Source organism: Perognathus longimembris, chromosome 22 (genome assembly GCF_023159225.1).
Source record: "Perognathus longimembris pacificus isolate PPM17 chromosome 22, ASM2315922v1, whole genome shotgun sequence".
Taxonomy (NCBI): Eukaryota; Metazoa; Chordata; class Mammalia; order Rodentia; family Heteromyidae; genus Perognathus; species Perognathus longimembris.
In genome coordinates this window covers 14,821,108-14,837,302 of record NC_063182.1, presented here as the reverse complement: position 1 = coordinate 14,837,302, position 16,195 = coordinate 14,821,108, and the positions used below count along the sequence as shown (strand labels likewise).

The 16,195-nt window shown below is 36.3% G+C and overlaps 1 protein-coding gene and 1 non-coding gene across 3 annotated transcripts in view; one reads left to right on the top strand and one right to left on the bottom strand.

Annotated features, from left to right (window-relative positions):
* The window catches only part of Edil3 (EGF like repeats and discoidin domains 3), a 413,819-nt gene that overhangs the window by 107,123 nt on the left and 290,501 nt on the right, over window positions 1–16,195 (top strand). For both annotated transcript variants that reach the window (XM_048331381.1, XM_048331380.1), the window contains exon 2: window positions 3,506–3,634. In XM_048331381.1, the coding sequence (XP_048187338.1) occupies window positions 3,506–3,634 (129 nt within the window). The remainder of the gene's footprint in view (window positions 1–3,505; window positions 3,635–16,195) is intronic.
* On the bottom strand, window positions 2,383–2,512 carry LOC125340255. The gene has a single exon (XR_007208733.1). It is a non-coding gene; the product is annotated as a small nucleolar RNA SNORA40 (small nucleolar RNA).

Sequence of the window (16,195 nt, the reverse complement as noted above, 5' to 3'; positions counted from 1 at the left end):
TTCCTAGTGTGCTAAGCATACATCCCTCCCTCATCTTCACCACTTGACAATGAATTCTGTTAGAAGTCTCCATTGTTGCCACACTTTAGACCATGCATATTAGTCCCTAGTTTTATGACTAAGTCATAAAAGTGTTCCTGCTTTTATTTTATCTCCTATACTATATTTTATACTTGTCAATGGTAAATAATTTCCTTAGTTTGGCACTTACTTCAGTGCATACCATAGAACAGGCACCTAGGAAAAGAATAGACAGATAAAAGGATGATGAGATGTTTATCTAGCCAAACATACAAGAAAGACAGAAAGCATTCTGAAATATCATCAATCTTAAATACCATCAATGTATCAGTAGGGACTCTATAAAATCTTTCTAGAATTGTTCTAGCATATATATTTGATGATGTCAAACTTTAAGTTTCATGTCAAAAATCTCTCATTCACTTTTTGTTTTATAAATTATAATACCCCCTTTTTAACATTATAAGATCTAACATATTTGTACATTCATTGTCATTTCCAATCACATAAAAGATGGTTCAATCATAATAAATATTTTGTGTTCCAAAATATATTGATTCATTTGTGAATCTTTTTTCCTAGATTTACTCAAGTGCTAATATACTTTAATCTACTTTTTATTACATCTCATGATTTACTTTATAAATCTGATGAAATTGATTTTCATTTCCACTTATTCTAAAATTTTAATGTGATCAGTCTGAAGAGAAGATGTAAGTTCATATGAAAGTGCTTCCAAAGGAATATAGTTCCTCACAAAATCAGTGTAGAAAATTAAGCCTCACTTCTTTCCTCTTAAAAAAATACAAAATCAGGGGCTGGGGATATGGCCTAGTGGCAAGAGTGCTTGCCTTGTATAAATGAGGCCCTGGGTTCGATTCCCCAGCACCACATATACAGAAAATGGCCAGAAGTGGCACTGTGGCTCAAGTGGCAGAGTGCTAGCCTTGAGCAAGAAGAAGCCAGGGACAGTGCTCAGGCCCTGAGTCCAAGCCGCAGGACTGGCCAAAAACAAACAAACAAACAAAAAAATCAGTGGGCTGAGAATATGGCCTAGTGGTAAGGGTGCTTGCCTCCTATACATGAAGCTCATGGTTCGATTCCCCAGCAACACATATATGGAAAACGGCCAGAAGGGACACTGTGGCTCAGGTGGTAGAGTGCTAGCCTTGAGCGGGAAGAAGCCAGGGACGGTGCTCAGGCTCTGAGTCCAAGGCCCAGGATTTGCCAAAAAAAAAATAATAATACAAAATCAAATTCCATTTTAATCCAGAAGGCGGCACATTTAAATATAGAGTTTCATTAACGGTGGTATGGGCTTTTTTTGAATCTGATTCAGATGTCTTCACCCAACAAGCCACATTCATGGTTTTGGTTTTTTTTCTGAAGCTCTCATTTCTCTGAAGACTTAATCAAAGCTACTTTGGGTATATCAGGATGCTCAAGAACAATATATAGACTTTCTAGATGCCTTTTCATTTACATTGTTTTCAATGTAAATGACGTTTATACATCCTTGTTTTGCTGTCTATGATGATGTCATGTCTTTCTCTCAGAGCTCTCAATGTCATCATTAGCTATTTTGAGAGTCTGGCATTGAGAAGTAGTTTTATTTTCTAGAAGGAATCTTGTCCCCTTCTATACGTCCTCCTTACTCTCAAACTGACTACCTCTCTATTAAGCATATTTCCTTTGTATACAACCAAATCATGTGAGCCAGTTGGTACTTTCAGCAGTCACCTGCAATTTCTTCATTCATACCCAGAAGTTCATGAGGTACATTTTCTATCTCTGACATCATCCTAGGTGAAAACTATTCCAATTGCCTCTCTCTAGGTAGTATTCACTCTTGGCCTTCTAGAGCTATTTTCTCACTATGCTTTCCAGAATCTATCTGCCACACAGTGGTAAATGCAAAACCAGTAGCCAGTTTTTTGTTTTGTTTTGTTTTTTGGACATTGGTATGGTAAAACTGATATCTCTGTACAGCTTCTCTCTTATGCTCCCATACTTACCTCACCTCTTGCAATCATGCTGACCTGTGTTTGTATGACAGTTATGAGGTTACAAGAGAAGTGAAATTTTCAAGTGCTTTCCAAATCTGCTGCCTCAAGGCTGTTGATATTTTTTTGGCCAAAACCAGTTCCATTAGATAGATCTAGGTAGTGAAAATCCAGAAGTAACCTCTCCCCATTTCAGTGAGAAGAATTGCAAAGTATATATGGATATAAGCTGAGGATTTATTAAAATAGTAAAGCAATCTGCCACTGATACTCTTTTTGTAGCTCTTACATCAACTTTATTCTCAGAGACAACCTGTGTGAGTAAACATAACCCCAGATTGCCAACTATTGAAGGAATCATATTCCTTCTTACATGTACCAAACTCTCATACTCAACAATGAGTTCTGGGTTGCAAAAGAGGGTTTACTGTTTGCACCTGTCTGTTAGAGGAAGGACGCCTAAAGTGAATACTTATCTTTAAGATGCAATGTTTCGGTTGCAGCGTTTGTTTCTGTGTTAGTACCATGTCCCTTAAAAGTGTGCAACTAGTCATTGTGAAAATATGGAACCAACCGAGATGCCCCTCAGTAGACGAGTGGATCAGGAAAATGTGGTACATATACACAATGGAATTCTATGCCTCCATCAGAAGGAACAACACTGCCCCATTCATAAGGAAATGGAAGGACTTGGAAAAAAATCACACTAAGTGAATTGACTCAGACCCATAGAAACATAAACCCTATGGTGTCCGCCATTGGGAATAGCTACAACATGAATAGGCTAGTCAAGGTAGAAGATCAAAATACCCCAATAGCTAACCCATATGATCACATAAGAAACTGCCAAGTGAAATGTACTCCACATTATGGAAACAAGAGTTATACCACAGTTGTAATTATTTTCAACATACCATGTGAACTAGTACTTTTTTCTCTCTCTCTTTTTCCTTGTCTGTTTGCTTGTCTGATTTGTTTAGTTTTGTTTCTCTTGTTCGCCCTTCCTGTGGCTGTACCCTTGCTACCACTGTATCATAACTGAGTACCCTGGATACTGTGTATATGGGTATTAGAACTGGGGAAGGGAGAATACCAAAATCTAGAGACAAAGAACAAAAAGACAAACCATTCAAAAAGAAACACTTACAAAACCATTTGGTGTAAACCAGCTACACAACTCTTAGGGAGAGAAGGGAAGGGGGAGGAGGGAGGATGGAGAATGAGGGAGGAGGTAACAAGTAGAACAAGAAATGTACTCACTGCCTTTCATATAAATCTCAAACTCCACTGTATCACAATTTGACAATAAAGAAAATTTAGAAAAAGAATAAGAAAAAAATGCATGGCTTCAAATAAGTCTTAAATGGAAATCTAATAAAACGAACTGCTAAGGAACAACAATGGCATACATGAACTATTCTGTTATTAACTAAAGTCCAAGCAAAAGGGAAAAAAAAGCAGTCAATTTCTTTCTTCTTTAGGTAATATTTGTGATCCCAACCCATGTGAAAATGGAGGCATCTGTTTATCAGATTTGGCTGATGATTCCTTTTCCTGTGAGTGTCCAGATGGCTTCACCGGTCCCAACTGCTCTAGTATTGTGGAGGTTGGTAAGTGCAAGTTTTAAGCAATTCCGTACTTATCCTCTGTCTTCAGGGATGATTGACAAATTTTACTGTGGGGATTCAGATGAAAGACTGATGTTTTGTTGACTTGTCTGCAGCACTATTGATTTGTATTATTTTCAGAATGTATTTAAATTGTGTTTGTATTGGTGGTATTCACAAACAAATAAACTTTTTGTATTTGTTTTAGTGATTAACATGATTACACACTACAAATAGTATGTGAATAGAAGATAAACTTTAATGCTCTAATATGAAGATGCATTATTTTTATTTTCAAAAACAAACATGTCCAAGACAATTTATTCAAGTCCAATTTGATGCGAATGAAATAGGACTGTTTAAAGGACGGCTAACTTAAATAAGTATTTTGTAGTTGTTTTCAAGGAAGAAGGCAGTTTTCTACTTGTTCTTAGTCTTTTCAGGGCTAACATTATAGCTTAGAAATAGATTGCTTGGCAGTATGTGAAAAGCTCCATGCTCAATTTCTGAAACTGTAAAATAAAATATATTTATAGCAATGTTGCTTTATAAAAATTTATTAGAGTCACTGATTACATTTCAAGATGTTTTTTTAATCTATAAAATACTTCATTGGCAAGTAGAGTTATGGATTTAGGATAACTTTCTGTGATTTCCAAATAGCTCTTCATAGATTCTTGTTAGGGGCATGGTTGTAATGTAAAATAATTTAATACAGTGAAAACTAGTACAGATATTTTATTTTATTTTTGGCTGATTAAAGATAATGCAGTGATTCAGTTTAAAAGCCATATTTTTTTCCACATCAGTACCTAAAAAAGTGTCAAATGGACTGTATTTGTCCAATATATTAAAACCATAATCTTGCTGAATAAAATTCTGTCAAACTGACCTTGGAAACATGCATCCTGGATTTTAGAAAATGGGTTTGAGCCAAGTGATCAAAGTTCAAGCCTATAACCCAAACTATTCAAAAGACTGAATCTGAAAGACTGTGATTCAAACCCTGCTGAGACAAATATTTATGTGATTGCATCTCAGGCAAAAGCCTGGCTGGACATGTGGCTGAGTGATACAGTGCTAGCCAAGCAAAGCAGTGGTCAGTGTGAGTTAATGCACCTAACTTGCTTCCTTATGCATAACAAAGCACTCATAGGGTATTCATTGACTAAAAGAAGAATGATAAAATAAAACAATTAACATTTGGCCAGTAGTCACTGGATTTTAACGTGTGTGTGTGTGTGTGTGTGTGTGTGTGTGTGTGTGTGTGTGTGGTGTTTGGTTTTTGTTGTTGGTTTTGTTTTGTTTTTGGTGCTGATACTGGTACTTGACCTCAGGGCCTTGATGATGTCCCTTAGCTTTTTCGTTTAAGGTCATCATTCTACCACTTGATTCATAGCTCCACTTCTCCCTCTTCTGCAGGGTAATTGAAGATATGAGTCTCACAGTCTTCCTAGCAGAGGCTGAATCATAATCCTCAGATCTCAGCCTCCTAAGTAGACAGGATTAGTTAGAGGTGTGAGCCAAAGGTACTTGCCTGTACCTTTTTTTGGGAGGGTGGGAGTGGGGAGGGGTAATTTCCAATGTTACATTAATATGGTTCTATCTGAAAAGTTAATTACATTATCACTGAAAGGTATTTTCTTCCTTTAATTTGCTTCCAATAATATTCTTTTTAAGGCTTTTATTAACTCTGATAGTTTAAGGGGTTTGATACAGTGCCATAGAAATAAAACTGTTGCAAGGTAATTGACCCCATATCTGAATATATAAAATTGAATTTCATCATTTTATTATGAGAGTTGTGACCTCAGAAAAGTTTATACGTTGAAGAAAATTCTAGCATGATATGTATGAATAGCATTAAATTTTAGAGGCATTATTTTAATCCTTTATCCTTAAATTGACAAGGCCTCAGATTTGTAATACATAATGTTTTTGTGAACACATTGAAAGAAATAAATATAATCAAAGAGAAATGTGTTAAATAATTGACCAATCAGTATCTTCACAGCATATTAAATACTTAATAATTATTTTAAAGCAAGTACTTTAATCTCCTAGGCCATATTTTCAAACATTAACATGCATCATTTTGTAAGAAGAGTACTTTTATGACCAGCAACTATTTAAACACTAAGTACACTGTCATATTCATTAGTTCAATGATATTTGAGGAATTAGATGATTATAAATTAAAACTTTGAGATTTATTATCATACTAGTTAAGCCATACTTTTAAAGTGGCAGTAATGGGGCTTGGATTGAGCCTCATGCTTGCAGGGCTTGCTTGCTTGAGTTAGGAACTGTACCCCTTGAACAACACCACCAGCTCCGTATTTTGCTGGTTAACTGCACATGGAGTCTTATGGATTGGTCCGCCAGGGCTTGTTTCAATGTCTGATCTTCCAGGTCTCAGCCTCCTGAGTAGCTTAGATTACAGGCATACCTAGTGGTGTCCAGCTTAAGCTTTGTATTTTTATGAGTTTCATACAATTTTATCATTCCATAAGATATATTTAGAAGTTTATCAAAGATATATGTTTAGTTTGCACTTGCTATATTATTTATGATGCCATTGTGTTTGTAATATTTCATTGAAACAATAGAAAACAAGTACTCAAAGGATTAAAATGTCTATCACCCATACTATGGAAATAATGATTATACATTGAATAAAAATACTTAGAAGCAACATCATTAATGTCCAGTTTATGATAATGTTCCTTATTTTTCAGAAATTAATAATTGAGACTAAATATTTGAAGCACTAGCTTATTAAAATCCATTGTGCCTTTTTATTTGGCAAATTAACTGTTTTCTGCGAGGTTTTGGTTGTCATTGCTTTTTCAGTATTATGTAGTACAGAGTATATAGCAATTTTATTCAAAACAAAACAAAATTTGTGGTAATGTCTTAAAAGAAATAAGAAGTGAATTGTGAGTACTCTGCTTTTTGTTGTTGTTGTCATTGTTTTGTTTTTCATACTTACATCTCCTCAGAGATAGGTCAGTGTCTAAGGCTTCTTGGAAGTATTTTGAATTTCATATTTTATGATCAGATCATACAAGGGTTTTAAATCTAATCATTTTTCATTTCAAAGCAAAGAGAATGATCTTACTCATATTTACTTAGAATATGCCTTGGTCTCAATTTAAAAATGGTAGTTTTCATAGCCATTCTATAACTGAACAGATACACCATTGCAGTCCATCAGAAAATGAGGATTTCAGATACACATCTAGAAATATTATCATGATTTTAACTCGAACTTTCACATTTGCAGCGACTTTGCTTAATATTCTTAATGCTGTTTATTTCAAGAGATCCCCATCCAAATTTTCAATTTTACTTTTCCCTTGGGAAACATCTTCCTATCGTGAACATTTCTGTATGTGTGGTAGTTGGGCAACATTGACTCATTCGGTTTTTATTTAGTAGATAAAAATTACTTTCCTTTTACACAACAGTGCGTGGTAAGGGCTGCTTTGGGTCTTAAACAGTGCTCACAGGTGCTGGTAGACTGGCATTCCCAATTCAAATGGGCAGAAGAAACACAAGAAAGATGGCAAATAATGAAGTCTTATCCCCCACCCAAAACAAGCAGGAAGCAGAGCAGTCAATCAAAAACATAGAAGAAAACCCCCAAAATGCTCTACAAAGTTTACTGATAAACATGATAAATGAAAAGTTTGAATCTCTTCAGTCAATTATGTTAGAGCGTGAGGAGGCAAAGCAAAAATTAATGGAGAATTTCATGGCATCCACAAATAGAAAGATAAGTGAGCTTCAAGAGTCAAATGAAAAGATAGCTACCCAACTTAAAGATTTGAGAGACAACACTCAAAACCAAAGTAATGAAGTTAATGAAGTAAAGAAGTCCATACAGGACCTAAGAAATGACATGGAAAACATCAGGAAAGACCAGTCAGAAGGAAAAGAGATTCGAAATCAAGTAGTTAGCCTACAGTCACGACTAACTGAAGCAGAGGATCGAATCTCAGGAGCTGAAGATTCCTTAGATTCTATGGAGAAAGATCAAAAATCAATACAAATCCAGTCCAAGCAACAAAACAGATCGCTACAGGAGATTCAAGACACAATCAGGAAGCCCAATTTAAGGATAATAGGTATTGAGGAAAACTTGGAGAAAGAGGTTAATGGGATAGGCAACCTATTTAACAGAATATTAGCTGAGAACTTCCCAAATATCCAGAAGGAAAGGCCTATACAGATACAAGAAGCATTTAGAACCCCAAATCGACCAGACCAGAATAGGACTTCCCACCGACACATTGTGATCAAAACAGCTTCAGCAGAGTGCAAGGAAAAAATACTCAAAGCTGTTAGGGCAAAGAAAACAATCACATATAAAGGAAAAGCAATCAGAATTACCCCAGACTTCTCAGCAGAGACCATGAAAGCAAGGAGAGCCTGGAATGAAGTATACCAAACTCTAAATAAAAATAACTACCAACCAAGAATTCTGTACCCCGCCAAACTCTCCTTCATAGCCGAAGGTCAAATAAAAGTCTTCCACAATAAGGAAAAACTGAAACAATATATCTCCACCAAACCAGCTTTACACAAAATCCTTAAAGATGTACTATACAGGGAAAATAATCAGGATCCCAACACAGACAGAGAAATGAACCCTAATTAGTAAACACTAGATCAAGAAATGGGAAGACACAGCTTTAAACAAGACAGTGATAATGAAAGGAACAAACGATCACCTCTCAATCCTAACTGTCAACATTAATGGACTTAATTCTCCAATCAAACGACATAGGCTCATAAGTTGGATCAAAAATCAAGATCCATCTTTCTGCTGCCTCCAAGAGACACATCTATCCAGCAAAAGTAAACATCTTCTAAAAGTGAAAGGCTGGAAACAAATCTATCAAGCAAATGGCCCCCATAAGCAGGCTGGAGTTGCAATCCTAGTATCAGACAAAATTGACTTCAAATTAAAAAAGGTAAGAAGAGACAAAGAAGGTTACTACATACTAGTAAAAGGATCTCTCCAACAGGAAGAAATAACCATCCTAAATATCTACACGCCAAATGCAGGAGCACCCAACTTCATCAAACAAACACTACTGGCTCTAAAAACATTCATAGACCCAAACACAATGATAGTGGGGGACTTTAACACTCCACTATCACCTCTGGACAGATCAACACGCCAAAAACTGAACAAAGAAACCACAGAACTAAACAATTGCATAGACCAACTAGACTTAATCGACATCTACAGAATATTCCACCCAGCAAGGACAGAATACACATTCTTTTCGGCAGCACACGGAACATTCTCCAAAATAGATCACATCTTAGGGCACAAAGAAAAGCTGTACAAATTCAGAAGTATCAAAATCATTCCCTGCATTCTTTCAGACCACAATGGAATAAAATTAGAGCTCAACTCATTCAGCCACCACAGAAAATCCCACAATTCATGGAGACTAAACAACACACTGCTGAACCATCAGTGGATCATTGAAGAAATTAAAACAGAAATTCAAATGTTTATGGACTTCAACCAAGTTGAGGGCACAAAGTACCAGCTCATTTGGGACACAGCAAAGGCAGTACTCAGAGGAAAATTTATATCTCTGAGTACATACATCAACAAACTGGAGAAACAGCAACTCAGTAATTTAAGGAAGCACCTTAATTTTCTGGAGAGAGAACAGCAAGCCAAACCCCAAGTCAATAGACGGAAGCAAATAATTAAAATCAAATCAGAATTAAATCAATTAGAGACGAAAAAAACCATCGAAAGAATCAACAAAACAAAGAGTTGGTTCTTTGAAAAACTCAACAAGATAGACAGACCCCTGGCAAACCTGACCAAAGAACGAAGGCAGCACACTCAAATAAACAAGATAAGAGATGAAACAGGTAGCATCACCACAGAAATAACCGAAATTGAGAAAATAATAAGGGACTATTTTGCAAACCTTTATGCCAACAAATTCGAGAACTTGGAAGAAATGGATGATTTCCTAGAAAAAATTGATACCCCCAAACTCAACTATGAAGACTTAAACCTTCTAAACAGACCCATATCCAGTATTGAAATAGAAACAGCAATAAATGATCTCCCATCCAAGAAAAGCCCAGGTCCAGATGGATTCACCGCAGAATTCTACAAGGCCTTCAAAACAGAACTCACTCCAATATTTCTCAAACTCTTCAATGAAATTGAAAGAGAACGTTCACTGCCAGACTCATTTTATGAAGCCAGTATAACCCTCATCCCAAAACCAGGCAGAGACTCATCACGGAAAGAGGACTACAGACCAATCTCCCTGATGAACATAGATGCAAAAATTCTCAACAAAATTCTGGCCAATCGACTTCAACAGGTCATCAAAAAAATCATACACCACGATCAAACTGGATTCATCCCAGGGATGCAAAGCTGGTTTAATATACGCAAGTCAATTAATGTAATCCACCACATCAACCAGAGCAAGGTAAAGAACCACATGGTTTTATCGCTGGATGCGGAAAAAGCGTTCGATAAAATCCAGCACCCATTTATGCTAAAAGCCCTGGAAAAACTGGGATTCCAGGGAACATTCCTGAATATAATCAAGGCAGTTTATGACAAACCAACAGCAAGCATAACTCTAAATGGTGAAAAACTAAAGCCATTCCCTTTAAAATCAGGAACAAGGCAGGGATGTCCACTCTCTCCCCTGCTCTTCAACATAGTACTAGAATTCCTAGCCAGAGCAATTAGGCAAGAAGAGAATATAAAGGGGATCCAAATAGGAAAAGATGAAGTTAAACTTTCTCTCTTCGCAGATGACATGATCCTATACCTAAAGAATCCCATAGACTCTACCCCCAAGCTACTAGAGCTGATACAAAACTTTGGCAAAGTTGCAGGATATAAAATAAACCTTCAAAAATCAACGGCCTTTCTCTATGCTAACAACCCGAAGACCGAGGCTGAAATCAGGAAAGCAACTCCTTTTGCAATAGCCCCCAAAAACATAAAATACCTAGGAATAACCTTAACCAAAGAAGTGAAAGACCTCTTTGAAGAGAACTTTAAAAGCTTAAAAAATGAAATTAAGTCAGAACTAAGAAAATGGAAAAACCTCCCATGCTCCTGGATTGGGAGGATTAATATAATCAAAATGGCAATATTGCCAAAGGCTATCTACAAATTCAATGCAATACCCATTAATATCCCAACACCATTCTTTAATGAAATAGAGGAAGCAATCCAGAAATTCATATGGAATAATAAAAGACCTAGAATAGCAAAAACACTCCTAAGCAGAAAGAACAGTGCTGGAGGAATTACAATACCCAACTTCAAGCTGTATTATAAAGCTATAGTAATAAAAACAGCTTGGTATTGGCACCGGAACAGACCTGAAGACCAATGGAACAGAATTGAAAACCCAGAATTAAACCCACAGAACTATGCCTACTTAATCTTTGATAAAGGAGCTAAAACAATAGTATGGAAGAAAGATAGCCTCTTTAACAAGTGGTGCTGGCAAAACTGGCTCAACACATGCAACAAACTAAAACTAGATCCTTATATATCACCCTGCACCAAAATCAATTCCAAATGGATTAAAGACCTTGAAATCAAAACAGGCACCCTGAAGACACTAAAGGAAGGAGTAGGAGAAACACTTGGGCTCCTTGGCACAGGACAGAACTTCCTTAACAAAGACCCTGAAATGCTACAAATCAAAGAAAGGTTGGACAAATGGGACTGCATCAAACTTCAGAGCTTCTGCACGGCAAAGGATATAGCTCTCAAGATAAACAGAAAGCCCACAGACTGGGAGAAAATCTTTACCGGACATTCAACAGACAAAGGCCTCATCTCTAAAATATATGCAGAACTAAAAAAATTACCTTCTTCCAAAACAAAACTGCAAAGAACAAATAGCCCCCTCATCAAGTGGGCTAAAGACTTACAAAGAAACTTCTCTGATGAGGAAATGAGAATGGCCAATAGACATATGAAAAAATGCTCTACATCACTGGCCATAAAGGAAATGCAAATCAAAACAACATTGAGATTCCATCTCACCCCAGCAAGAATGTCATATATCAAGAAAACTAATAATAACAATTGTTGGAGGGGATGTGGCCAAAAGGGAACCCTACTTCATTGTTGGTGGGAATGTAAACTGGTTCAGCCACTCTGGCAAGCAGTATGGAGATTCCTCAGAAGGCTCAATATAGAACTCCCCTATGACCCAGCAGCCCCACTGTTGGGTATCTATCCAAAAGACCACAAACAAAATCACAGTAATGCCACCAGCACAACAATGTTCATCGCAGCACAGTTTGTCATAGCGAGAAGCTGGAACCAACCCAGATGCCCCTCCATAGATGAATGGATCAGGAAAATGTGGTACATTTACACAATGGAATTTTATGCCTCTATCAGAAAGAATGACATTGTTCCATTTGTAAGGAAATGGAAGGACTTGGAAAAAGTTATACTAAGTGAAGTGAGCCAGACCCAAAGAAACATGGACTCTATGGCCTCCCTTATTGGGAATAATTAGTACAGGTTTAGGCAAGCCATAGCAGAGCATCACAAGGCCCAATAGCTATACCCTTAGAAACACATAAGATGATGCTAAGTGAAATGAACTCCATGATATGGAAACAAGTGATATATCACAGTTATAACTACTTTCAACGTCCTATGTGTATGTGTAGTTTCTATTATTGATGATGTTTTGTATCACCCTCCTATGTTTGTACCTACACTATCTCTGTAATCTTATCTGAGTATATTGGAAACCGTGTTTACTGGTATTGGAAGTAGGAAATTCAAAGGGAATACCAAATTCGAGAGACACAGGGTAAAAAAAGAGAAATAACTACAAAAGCAATACTTGTAAAACTGTTTGCTGTAAGTGAACTGAACAACTGGGGGGGGGAGGGAAAGGGGGGAGGGAGGGGGGCATGAGGGACAAGGCAACAAACAGTACAAGAAATGTATCCAATGCCCAACGTATGACACTGTAACCTCTCTGTACGTCAGTTTGATAATAAAAATTTGAGAAAAAAAAAAAAAAAAAAAAAAAAAAAAAAATTACTTTCCTTCCATTTTCTTTTAGATATTTCCACTGACTCCAGAACACATCATTTTTTTCTGTCTTCCCATCTCTCACTTGCTGTTTTCCTCTCCTCTTATCTTTCACATACACATTCCTCATGGACACATACCTTCACAACTTAGTGTAAACAGCCTCTGAGGGTTCTTAAGACATCCTGATATCTGAGGAAAGAAATTGGAAAAAAAAATCTCAAAACAAGCAAAGCAATGCTCCTGATTCATATGCTTGAATTTAAAAGAGACTAGTCAAAGTAAGTGCCAGTGGCTCATGCCTTTAATGCTAGCTACACAAGAGGCTGAGATCTGAGCATCACAGTTCAAAGCCAACCCAAGCAGGAAAGTTCCTAAGTTCCTGAGACTCCTATCTCCAGTTAACCACCAGAAAACCAGAAGTGATGCCGTGGCTCTGGTGGTAGAGCTCTAGCCTTTGAGCTGTCACTGAGGTTTCAGGGACAGTGCCCAGGCCAGAGTTCAAGCCCCAAGACAGACAAAAAAAAAAAAAAAAAGGAAGCGAGGAGGAGGAGGAGGAGGAGGAGGAGGAGGAGGAGGAGGGAGGGAGGGAGGGAGGGAGGGAGGGAGGGAGGGAGGGAGGGAGGGATTTAAAAAGACTAAGACTAAGTGTCTGAACAGATCTGCAATGAGGGCAAGGAGGAAAGGTAATGCTACCACTCTCTCTAGGACACAGACGACTGCTTACTTTCCCAAGGTCATTGTGTAATTTGGCTCTAAATGTCACCCCATTCATTACATACAGAAAATCATTATTGCCAATGAGTATTGTAGAGTTCATAATATAAATATTAATAATTACAAAATTGTCCGAGTTGTATGGCATAATTCTCCTGTGTATGCTATGGGAGTAAACTAGTAATAAACATAAACTCACAACTCAAACTTATGATTTAATGAAAATAACGGAAAGAAAATGAGTAACTGACCTTTTTAAAAAAATAAAGTTTTAGGGATTGTGTATGTCGTAAAAAGTAGAACCTAAGAATAACATATGCTAGGCTGTGCTCCCACCTAAAATCTGCTAAGAAATAAAACAATATATGTGAAAAATGAAATCCCTTGCTTTCATTATTAAATACATCCATTTTGTGGACTTACTAATGGCTATTTTAAAAATGGAGACATGTGGTAAATAAATTCACAGGAATGGTTAACTGAGCCAGAATGGAGAGAGATGTACAGTTGGATGGATGGATAGTTACACAGGTGTAGAGAGACAGATAGATAGATAGATAATGTGTTATACAAATGTGTGAGCACAAGAACATAAAACCGTTGTCAATATTAAATATCAGGGAATTTATGCTTATGTGAAAGAAGTAATGTCTACTTCAAATTTTAAAATACAATTCTAATCAGCAGATAGAAAACTAAAAGAGTTGTACACAAAGAAAACTTAAATAGAAAACCAGGTGTTGAGGACAATTATTCAGAAATATGGACTTGGTCCTACAGCCCACAGATATATTTATTTTTGAACCTTGCTATTGCTGCAATGTGGAAAATAAATGAATGCTGATTAAGAGGAAGCCCAACTTGAAAGCAACTGCAATACACCAAATAGCCATGGTGATCTTGGATTGGGTGACTAATGTCATTTTAGAGATGGGGATTAATCATGTAATAATCACAGAGTAGACAATTATTTAAGAATGACAGTGTGTTGAGGAAAACAGATATGGAAAAGGGGGCAAAAAGAGTAGGTGCCTTATTTTCTACATGAACACCTGGGTGCCATTTTCTTAGGCAATATAAATTGATGCAGAGTTTTGAAAGTAAAACATATGTTCAGTATTTTACATATTGAGTTTTAGGAATTTTCTAGACTTTATCTAGGAAATTCAGTGCAGATTTGGAGAAAATAAATATACAGATGATTATTTAAGTTTATAACAAGGCCCAAGATGTATCACTGGGATTCTTTTTTAATGTAAAGGCCATGTGCAGATGAATTACAGTTACCTATGTCAGTCTCTCAGTTTTCCCTTCAGGTCCCCCCTCCCCAAAGTTTTATTGTTCATTTATTATATAGTGTCTACTGAGTATCACTGATGTGTTAGTTCACCATTTTCATCATGATTAATAGATGTGTGTGTGTGTGTGTATGTGTGTATTATCATCCAGCATTTCAGTATCTGCTATGTACTAGATTCTGTTCTTAGTACTGTAGTTATAGCTGTAAGTTCCAGTATTGTAGAAAAAAGTATATGCACTATTAAGAGCATTAGAATAGGATAATGAAGTTGATGTATCATTTCAATTATAATTCTTCTTTGGCATTCTCTCTGTAGTCACATTAATTTCTGATCAAGCTTTTTTTTTCATAGATGATTGATAGATCGATAGATCAATAGGTATGTAGGTAGGTAGATGTAATAGATAGGTAGATAGATAGATACAATGGAACCTTTTTCAGCTATTAAAAAAAAGAAACAGACAGACAGACATAGTGAGGACACCTTATCCTCAACCCCACTACCTCACCACTCCTCTCTTCTACCCTCCTTTCCAATTTTCCCTTCTCTACTTCTTTGTTCTATCATCTCCTCCCTCCCCTCTCTTTCCTTTCTCCCTTCCCTTCATTTTCCCTCCTCTCTCTTTCCCTCCCGTCCCTTCCCTCCTGTTCTATCTCATTGCAGCCAAGTCTATTTCCCTTTGTCAACTGACCTCCTTTCTCTAATGTGATATCATATTCAAATTCTAGTGAATTTGTGAATTTCCAGTCTCATCACTATCATTCTTTTCCATTCCCATTTCATTATGAAAAACTCAAACATAAAACAGTTACTTCATAAGCATAACAAATAGCACAAAAAGTAAATAAAATAGCTAGTTTACTATATGTTTGTTTGTCCTATAAATAGGCATATTCTTGAATATGTTTTATAAAGTAATTGGTGTTAGAATATCAAGTAGTCTAACATGCTGACTCTTCTAACAAGAAGACCTCTTGTTACTTACTGGTCATGAAATAGAGTATTAACAAACCTTAAATAGATCTCTTGGGTGATGTGAATTTCTTTTTAGATTTTTTGAATTTGGTTACCAAATGAAGGACTTGTTATACTTCAGTTAAGTTTTTCATACATTAGAGAGAATTATGAATGCTTGTCAAATTATCTTTCCCCTTAAAATTAATACATGGACTACAGAAATATAAATTATTATTGAATCCATTTTACTAAAATTTAGCATAGTGAGATCTAGTCAGCACAGACTGAAATACTTTCTTGAAAACCTTCTGGTCATAGATGATTGAAAAGATATTTCCGAGTCAAGTAGGGTAAAAGACAATTATTTTCAAAGTTACACTTACCTTTTATTTTATAAAAGTAACAGTAATTAAACATAAGCTTATAGAAACAAATAGTAAAGTTTGCTTATATAACAGATAATAAAAGGAAATTATATTCACTTCTTTTTTTTTTTTTTTG